This window comes from Galeopterus variegatus, unplaced genomic scaffold (genome assembly GCF_000696425.1).
Source record: "Galeopterus variegatus unplaced genomic scaffold, G_variegatus-3.0.2 Scaffold21, whole genome shotgun sequence".
NCBI lineage: Eukaryota > Metazoa > Chordata > Mammalia > Dermoptera > Cynocephalidae > Galeopterus > Galeopterus variegatus.
The window spans coordinates 541,949-552,100 of NW_007726132.1; the positions used below are offsets into that span (position 1 = coordinate 541,949).

At 50.7% G+C, this 10,152-nt stretch overlaps 1 protein-coding gene across 1 annotated transcript in view; it reads right to left on the reverse strand.

The window, feature by feature from the left end:
• Nucleotides 1-10,152, reverse strand: part of ASMTL (acetylserotonin O-methyltransferase-like) — a 25,181-nt gene that overhangs the window by 13,525 nt on the left and 1,504 nt on the right. The window contains exons 2-8 of the mRNA XM_008568064.1: nt 9,243-9,374; nt 8,010-8,057; nt 6,027-6,091; nt 5,207-5,268; nt 3,754-3,862; nt 2,104-2,536; nt 890-1,052 (exon numbers count right to left, since the gene is read on the reverse strand). Of these exons, the coding sequence (XP_008566286.1) occupies nt 890-1,052; nt 2,104-2,536; nt 3,754-3,862; nt 5,207-5,268; nt 6,027-6,091; nt 8,010-8,057; nt 9,243-9,374 (1,012 nt within the window). The remainder of the gene's footprint in view (nt 1-889; nt 1,053-2,103; nt 2,537-3,753; nt 3,863-5,206; nt 5,269-6,026; nt 6,092-8,009; nt 8,058-9,242; nt 9,375-10,152) is intronic.

Sequence of the window (10,152 nt, forward strand, 5' to 3'; positions counted from 1 at the left end):
CCATCCATCCATCCATCCACCCATCCACCCATCCATCCATCCACCCACCCACCCACCTACCCATCCACCCATCCACCCACCCACCCACCCACCCATCCATCCACCCACCCGTCCATCTTTCCATCTGCTCAGCCACCATCCACCCAGTCATCCATCCACCCATCCATCCACCATCTCTTCTGTCAGTTACCTATACATCCATCTACTCATCATCTATCAATATCTATCTATCATCTCTATGGAAGTGGTTCTCAACCAGGTGATTTTGCCCCTAGGGGACACTTGGCAATGTCTGGGGACATTTTTGTTTGTGTTGCTGCCATCTGGTGGGTGGAGCCCAGGGACACTGCTCAACACCCTTCGGTGCACAAGACATCCCACCACAGAGTCATCCAGCCGCAAATGTCCAGAGAGCTGAGGTGGAGAGATCCTGTCTTAGCAGAACAGACTGTCTACTATCTATCAATCTATCAATCATCTGTCAATATCTTATCTATCGTCTTTATCATCAATCTATACCCACGTGTCTATGCATTTACCATCTATCTATGTACCTGTCCATCCAGCCACACACCCACCTCATCTAAGTCGATAAGTAAGTACATGAATGGCTGTGTTCATGCTGGTTCTGATTCTCTGGGGAATGCTCACTGACAGCTCCTTTGAGACCCATAAAGTCTCCTACCGCTTGCTCACAGACACCTGGTTCCCTTCCTCTATCCATCCTGTGCTTCTCACCCTTTCAGGAAAAGCAACATCCCCAAGGGTAGTGGGACAGACGGCCTGGCCCTCCCTGCCTGGCCCTTTCTCAGCTCAGAGGCCTCCTTCCTGCAGTGATTTTCTTCTGCCTGCAAAGATTCTGGGCAGAAAACCTCGAAAGCTCCGTCACCTTGCTCTGTCTTCTCCAGTATCCCCACGGCCGTGCAAAAGTCCAGCAACCGTTCAGTTTTATACAAGGAGGCATCCACGTTGCCGGCAATATCCACGGCCTTCTGGGGTGCTACATCTCTCAGTAAATCAAACACCTTCAGCTTGCACGCGGTGAACAGGGCCTGTGAATTAACATAAGCAATGGGACTCATGAGGGGACTTAGCAGGTAAGTTTCACTCCCACAGACCCAAAAGAGGGAAGTCAAAATTGTCTACAGTTTCTTCTATCCGCAATAGTGGATTTAGTAAGCAGCTGGGACAAGGCTTGCAGATCGATGAATATCAAACAGAAACCTGCTAATTCTAAGGAGTGCCAAGTCTGCCCAGTTTACCCTATGGCAAGGACAGCTGCCCTGGGGTCACATGGTCACGTGGGGATGAGGACACAAACCATGACCTGGCCTCCCTCCGGGCAGCTGGTGGCAGGGGCCCAGGTGCACCTGCTGCCAGACAGGGTGGCTTCAGGACACCCTGATGTTGCATCTCTGTCAGCATCCTGGCCTCGCTGCCCAGCTGGGCGAAGGCCTGTTGGGGACACACTGAGTGCCCAGGACATTCTCCATGCTGGGGTCATCTGAGACCTGCTCACCTTCAAGCATGCGAGCCCTTTCCTGGCCGGTAACCAGCCAGGGCCTCCACAGCCCACCCAGCAGTGTGCAGAACAGGCAGTCAGGGCAAATGCCTGCACCAGATACCACCACCCATGTGCCAAGCCACCCAGTGAAGACAGGAAATCAGCCCTGGATGCTGTTGTGGGCTGATGTGTGCCCCCCAAAATGTGTTAAAGTTCTAACCCCCAGTTAGGCGGATTAACCTGTGAATGGATCTTATTTGGAAATGTAATTAAGTGAAGGATCTTGAGATGAGATCATCCTGGAGTGGGGTAGACTAAACTCCAATGGTATTGTCCTTATAAGAGACAGAAGAGGAGACACAGACACAGAGGAGAAGCCACATGAAGACAGAGGCAGAGACTGGGGTGATGCCTGGAGCACCAGGAGCTGGAAGAGGCAGGAAGGATCCTCCCCTGGAGTCTCCAGAGGGGCACAGCCCTGCCACACCTGGATCTCAGACTTCTGTCTCCAGAGCTGGGAGAGAACGAATGCCTGTGGTTTTAAACGCCCCCGTGTGTGGTCACTTGTGACTGTAGCCCTAGGAGACTCACACAGGTACCTTTGATGCTTTGAAGCCTTCTATCAGTTCTAGCAGATCCGCTGGGAATGGGGGCAGGGTCTCCGCCGTCCTGTTACACTTCGCTGCCTCCTTTGTGCCCCGAGCCCGTGGGTCCCCTTCTGCCTCCACCAGGCTGCCGCCGGCTCCTGGAGCACATGGGCCCCAGCCCTCCCCCTCGCCGCTGCCCGGGTTCCTCTGAGCGGGCTCTGAGCCACCACCTTCCACGTCGCTGGGGTTTTCAAAGGTGTCAACGGTGGGGATGGAGTCGTGTTTGACCCGCTGCACGTCCTCAGGTTTGGGCGGGTAGTACAGCTCGGCCAGCTTCTTGCAGAAGTGGTTCAGAGGGAAGCCCACGACGTTCAGGAAGTCCCCGTGGATGTACTCCACCAGCATGCCACCCAGGGCCTGGATGCCGTAGCCGCCGGCCTTGTCCCTGGCGGGGGTTGAGGGGATCACAACGGGGCCGTTGGGGGAGGAGATCACAACACGAATGACACTTGCCCAGATCGAACACCTACGGCCAGTGCTAGGGTCTCGTTTCAGGCCAATCTGATGGCACGATCAGGGGAATCTGGCCTTACCCACCCCAGGGGCCTTCATAATGGGGAGTTCAGCTCCTGGTGAAAGTTCTTTTTTCTTAATATATACATTGAAGGTGCACGACATGATGTTTTGGTTTATATATCCATCGCAAAATAATTCAGTCAAGCCAATTAACCTATGCATCACCTCACATACTCGTTTTGTGTGTGTGTGTGTGTGTGTGTGTGTGTGTGTGTGTGTGTGGTGACAACAGTTAATATCTGGTCTCTGATCAAATTTCAAGCACACAGCGCAGTATTATTAACTGTAGTCGCCACTTTGTATCCTCTGACCAACATCTCCCCATCCCCCGTCCCCAGCCCCTGGTACCCACCATTCTACTCTGTTTCTATGAGTCTGATGTTTTCAGATTCCACAGATGAGTGAGATCATGGGGTATTTCTCTTTCTGCGCCTCGATTATTTCACTTAACACCACGTCCTCCAGGTTCATACACACACGCGCACACACACACACAGAATGATTAAATCAATCGAACATAACCGCATCCCACTTAGTTAACATATTTTGCTAGTGAGACCATTCAGAATGGACTCCTAGGGCTGGCCAGTTAGCTCAGCTGGTTAGAGCACAGCCTTATAACACCAAGGACACGGGTTCGGATCCCCATATTGGCCAGATGCAAAAGAAAAAAAAAAAAAAGAACTAAAATGGACTCCTACCAATTTCAAAACGTGCAGTGCATTACTAACTACATTATTACATTACTGTACAATAATATTTACTATAGTCACCGTGCTGTGTGATATCTGAAAAACATATTCCTCCTGTTCACCTGACACTTTGTGTCCTCTGACCAACATCTGCCAGCCCCGGCCCAGGTCCCCACCTCCGCCTCTCTGCTCCTGTGAGGTTAACTGCGTTACGTTCTACATATGAGTGGGTCATGCGGTCTTTCTGTCTCTGTGCCTGGCTTACTTCGCTTAATATCATGTCCTGCAGGTCCACCCATGTTGTCCCACATGGCAGGATTTCCCCCTCTTACGGCTGCAGGTGTTCCGCAGGGCGCGCACGCCCAGGGCGCACCCGCAGGCTTCGGACACTCACATGGGCTCCCCGCTGTGTATGTATTCCCACAGGAGCTCCTCCGACAGCTCCGAAAACTTCACCTTCGTTTCCTCGTAGAATTCCGAGATGTCGGTGTCCAGCTGACCGTCTGAAAGGACAAAACCCCCGAGATGAGGATGAACGGCTGACCGCTGCCCGTCGTCTGCACCGCTGCACGTGAGAGGACGCACCCGGCTTAGCGTACAGCTCAGACACGGATTGTTCACGGGGACGAAGAGGTTTCTCTTAGACAAAGGACAAGGAGACACACGAAAGAACAAAAACAAGCAAACAAAATCAGCACGAGGAGAAAAAGCCAGAGAATGAGATCCAGAGGTTTTCTGTGAAAATTCTGGGAGCGGGACTTTTGGGGTCAACACAAGGCCTTTGTCTGTGGGTGGAAAAGCGCCAGGCATAGCACAACTACTGCTCAAAGGGGTGTGTTGGAAAAGTCCCCCACACCAGCTGTCCGGGGTTGAAGTGTCTCCCCCAGAATCCACGTCCATCTAGGATCTGTAAATAGAACCTTATTTGGAAATAGGGTTTCTGCAGATGTAATTAAGTGAAGGATCTTGAGATTATCCTGGAGTGGGGTGGCCCTAAATCCAATGAGAAATGTCCATATAAGAGTCAGAAAAGGAGACACAGACAGAGAGGAGAAGCCACGTGAAAACAGAGGCAGAGACTGGAGTGATGCGGCCACAAGCCCAGGGACACCCAGAGCCACCAGGAGCTGGAAGAGGCAGGAAGGACCCTCTCCTGGAGCTTCCGAAGGGAGCACGGCCCTGCCACACCTGGATCTCAGACTCCTGCCTCCAGAACTGGGAGATCAATTCCTGATGTTTAAGACCCCCATTTGTGGTCTTTTGTTGCAGCAGCCACAAGACACTAACTCACTAGCTAAGCGTTAGAAAGGTCTGAGCCAAAGGGGTGAGACTTTAAAAGCAGAGGTAAAGGGTCTGTGGACTCTGAGTGCCCAGCAAATCCTTCCTCCCCCAGAGGGCCCCGGGGTGAAGCCCAAGACGACCGAGAGGGTGAAGGTTCAGTTGCTGAGAAGCAGACACCTGGATGCCCGTCAATACGTCAAGAAGGGTCAGGTGGTCAGACTCTGTCCCAGGGTCCTTCCCATGACTTAAAATTGTTTTAAAGCAGCTTTTAAAATTGTTCTCCATGGTTTTTGTACTTTATTTTAAACACTTGTGACCTCCTCCAACTCCAGACCAAAAGATCCCAAAGACAGTATTTGGAAGGGTCACGTTGGAGGAAATTTTACATACAGCACCTTCCCCGCCCCCAACACCCGCAGACAGGACATTGACTCTCTGCCGAAGGATGTGAGAGAAGGACCTGGCTGGGGACAGGCAATGTACTCTCCACTCGAGCTCAGGACACCAAGAATGCCAGGGCTCTTCCCACAGTCCCCCAGGGGAGCATCTGGAGCTGGGCTGCTTACCTCTGCTGTAGCAGTGGACGATGGCCACGCCCGTGAACACGCTGTGCTCTTTCCCACTCAAGCTGCAAGACACAGGAGGCTGTCACACCGCCGTCGCACGCGGGAGCCATGCACTAAGCGAGTTCCTGCAACCAATGGGACACAGCCTGCCCTCCCTCCCTGTCCCACCCTGGCCTCTGCTCCCCGTCATCAGCCACAGGGTCTCCCAGGAAACCTTCATAGAGAGACCAGGGCCAGTCCACACAGGTCTGGACGGTCATCCCTTGCAGCGCAGGAGGGACCACACCCCCCAACAGCAGCGGCTGTGCCGGGAAGACCCAGGCCCAGGCAGCTGTCAGCTGGCCTTTCTAGGGGTCTGAGATGCCAGGCTTTAGGCTTAGGCCAAGGAACAGGGCACAGCTGACATCTCAATACACTGAAGGTCAGTAACGGGCCTGGGACATGCTGGGGCTAGTGGTCAAGAATCCCTGCCAAGGACAGATGCAGAGGGGCACTGCCCGCCTTCCTGCCACATGGGCACAAGCTCAGATGCACCATGCTCCTGGGGAAGCCAGTCCTATTCGATGGCTGTCCTGTGCCCAGAACTTGAGAAGCCGCCGCTCTTGGCACCATAGAGGAGACGGGTGTGGGAAGGATGAGGACCCGCCAGAGATCCAGGCTCACAGCCAGCAGGCTCCACCCCATCTTCCTGGGGTGGGGAAGGGGCTGTAGCTCCGACCAGAAAGACCAGGCCCTGACCTGCAAGGCCCTGAGCCCCTTTCCAGCCCCAAGGCCATTTCTAATGCTGTGGCCAGGACAGCTTGGCTGACTGGGCGCCCACCTGGAAAGCATGCGGTAGGCGTCCTGCTTGTCCACCGGCTTCTCCAGAATCAGGCCCCCCACTGTCTGCGAGAGAAAGGGGGGCACACAGGGGGTCATTTTACACTCCCTAAGCCAGATCCGTAAAATCCCACTGTCCACTTTTGTATACTCATTTCTTATTGAAATTCACATAAGATTCAGCATTTTAAAGTGAACAATTCACGGGCATTTAGCAATTCACAAGGTTGAGCAACCACCACCTGTATCTAGTTCCAGAACATTCTCAGCACCCCAAAAGGAGACCCCATACCTGTTAAGCAGTCTATCCCCCCTCCCCAGCCCCTGATAATGACTAGTCTGCTTCCCGTCTCTGTGGATTTCCTATTCTGGACACTTCATGCACACAAATGGAAATGCACAATATTTCTTCTCTTGCATCTAACTTCTTCCACTGAGCGTCAAGGTTTTGAGGTCCATCCACGTTTTGCAGCAGGTATCTGAATTCCTTCCTTTGCATGGCATAATTATGTTCCCTCCGTGCATGTACCACATTCTGTTTATTCACCATCGACGGACACTTGAGTGTTTGCACCCTCTGGCTATTGTGAATGGTGCTGCTATAAATAAAAACTGTGTACAAATTTTTGTGTGAACCTGTGTTATTGATTTTTGGGGGTATATACCTAAGAGCAGATGTATTAGTCTGCTAAGGCTACCATAAGAAAATATCCCCGATTAAACAACAGACATTTATCTCTCCCAGTCCTGAAGGCTGGAAGTCTGAGACAAGGCGTGGCAGTGCTGGATTCTCCTGAGGCCTCTGCTTGTCTTGCAGACAGTGTCTTCTCCTTGTGTCCTCACATGGTCATCCCTCTGTGTGTGTCTGTGTCCTAACCTCTTCTTATTATAAGGACACCAGTCCTATTGGATCAGGACCCACCGTAATGACCTTATTTTACTTCAATCACCTATTTAAAACCTCATCTCCAAATACAGTCAGATTCTGAGGTCCTGGGGGTTAGGACTCCAACAATTCAGCCCATAACAGCAGAACTGCTAAGTGAGAAGGTAATTCTACCTTAAACCTTTGGACTAACCTGCGCTGTGCAGTTTTTCACTTCACGTAGAAACATCCTTAACCATTAAGCAGAAATGGCATCTTGTTCTTGTCTGCAGGCATGTAGGCACCATGGACCTCTGCTACATGAAGGAAGGCGGACCCTGGACCCCCCATCTGGTGTTTTCTGACCCTGGACTACTTGAAATGCTCAAATCGGGGACGCTTGCCAATGGAGTCTAACAGCCCAGGTATGCTCAGCCTCAGGTCAGCAGCTTGGCTCAGGTGCAGTGCTGTCTCTGGTGTGGCAGAGATGCAGGGAGGATGCCTCTGAATAACCTCCCAATGTCCAAAAACTAGTCATGGGTAGAACTGTGTCCCCCAAAAGATATGTCTAGTCCTAATGCCTGGAACCTGTGAATGTAAGCTTATTTGAAAATAGGGTCTTTGCACATGTAATTGAGTTAAGATGAGGTCAGATGGGACTAAGGTGGATCCTAAATCCATTATGAGTGGTGTCCTTATAAAAAGAGAGCAATTTGGACACAGGCACGGAGACGGCGGCCACGTGAAGATGGACGCAGAGATTGGGGAGACGTGTCTACAAGCTGAGGTACACCTGGAACCCCCAGAAGCTGGAGAGGGACGTGGGACAGGTTCTCTCTCAAAACCTCTAGAAGGAACCAACGCTGATTTTGGAAATCTGGTCTTCAGAACTGAGAACACATTTCTGTGGTGTTAAGCCCTTCCATTGCTGGTACTTTGCTACGGCAGCTTCAGGTAAGTAGTGCTCCTCTAACCACACAGGCAAATGGCACTCTGTGCCCCACAGGCGCTGCTGGCCCCACAGAACCTGCTGCCTTCAGTAGGATCTGAAACAAGCTGAATCACTGGGAATAAGCAAACCCAACTGGAAGAGAGAAAAGTAACCCAAAGGGGACTCACCACGATAGTGTCCGCTCCGATGACCACATCAGGGGCCCGGAGGTCTTTCTGCAAGAAAGCCAAACTCAGATTTAGAACTGATGTTTTTGTGTGTCTTATACAGACAATTCCACGTCACTCCAGGCGTGAAACAGCCTCACTGGGACGAAGCCAGTTTGACTTCAGAAAGCAAAATCTGGATGCCCTCAGTACCCCAAACAAGACCACAAGCACGTGCCCAAGACAGCCTACCTTGCAGGGGCAGGAGTGTGGCTGGGGCTGGGATCTGAAGGGGCTGTGTGATTACATGTGGGTTGGTGGACATACCCTGCAGGGCACTGCTGAAAACCGTTCCTATCCGTTCCAAGGTTTTTCATTCCTTTGTGGGGGTCGGGGGAGGGTACGGTTCCAGTTAAGGTTGGTTTGGGGTCCCAAATCCTCCTAGAGCTACCTGAATTAAGGCCAAAAGGTTTTTGGCTCAGTTGGTGTGATTTAAGGACATACTTAGGACGATCACACCAATACAAGTTGAGCTTTCCACCTGGGGGCTCATGTGAAATCTGTACACAACTGTGACCTTAGTTTGCACCTAAATAGTAGTATGACCAACCTTTCCATTGCGGAAACCCAACCAACTGATACTCATTGATTCATAAGAATACTTACTGCAGTATTAAGTAAAATGTATTTATTATACTAATGGCAGTGGTATACTACATTGTAACACATGGTCATAGATAAGCCACATTAATTCTATATCATAAATGATGCTATTATATTAATTACAATAGTACAACACATGGTAATAGATAAGGAACATTAATTCCGTATCATAAAATGATGCTGCTCTACTAATTGCAATAGTATATTCCATTATAACACATGGTAACAGATAAGCTACATTAATTCTTTACCCTAAACAATAGTATCATATTAACTTTAACAGTATGTTACACAGTAGCCCATAGTAACAAATAAGTCATTAATTCTATACTGTAAATGATACTAGTTTACTAACTGCAACAGTAAACTATATTATAACACAGTAATAAATAAGCTACATTAATTCTGTATTGCAAATCATTCTATGATATTAATTACAATACTATATTGCATTATAAAGACAGTAATAAATAAGCTACATTAATCGCACACCGTACATGGCATTTATTTATAACATATATATTTAAAACCTGAAAATCCCCTGATGGCGAAAGAACTTGGAAGGAAGCAGAAGGATGTAAGCCCCCTTGCCTGGTGCATCCTGCTGGCCACATCCAGAGCCTTCTGCTTGGCGGTCTCGACGGCATACGCATAGGGGGCAGAGAAGGAGGCTTTATTGAGCTTCTCTTTAAACCTGGAAGGAACCACCTCAAACCGGACACCCTGAAACCAGAAGAAAAAGGGGTCTGGAGCGTTTATCAAAAGAAACCACGAACAGAATGTACCCCATGTACAGAAAATGTGGTCTTTCCTGCACTCTGTGTCTCTCTCTCAGGTGACCTAATGCATCATCTGAGCTCTTACTAAGTGCCAACTTCTGGTTAGGGAGCCCAGGACTGGCAAGAAGAGGCTGGCCAACACGAAGCCAAGCAGGCTGGTGATGCACTATTGATCGGAGCAGTGCCCAAAGCTCCAGGGGTCAGAGGGCTTCCAGAGCTCCCTGAAAGTAAGGGCAACCAAATAAAAACATCTCAATCCCGTGAAATTCAACAAAAATGCCAGAAGTTAATAGCTGCAGGACAAAAGACAAGGACTGCTTTAGCTCGATCCCCTGGTACACAGGAACACTTTTAGCTTGATCCACCAGTACCTATGAAGAGATAACAAAGATGCTGGGGGAGGCCCGGCCGAGAGACAGTGACATCCCTGGGGTCTGCAGGGGACAGAAATTTGGACCTTAACCAAGGGAGGAAGGGGAGTAAATTCACCCTGTAAGGGCGCTCCCTGCCTTGCCTGCCCGCCCCCCACAGCCCTACCAAGCACCCATGTGGTTCTGCACCTACCATTCCCCCAGCCCTCCCCCCACCAGACAGGCCCCTCCATCAGATGGCATCCCCCGCTGCTGTGTGTCCCTTTAGCTTCGCCCACACCCCGTGACTGCACCTGCTAGCAGGACCTCACCCCCGCACTCTGCACCTCCCCTCCCCTCCTCCCACCTGCA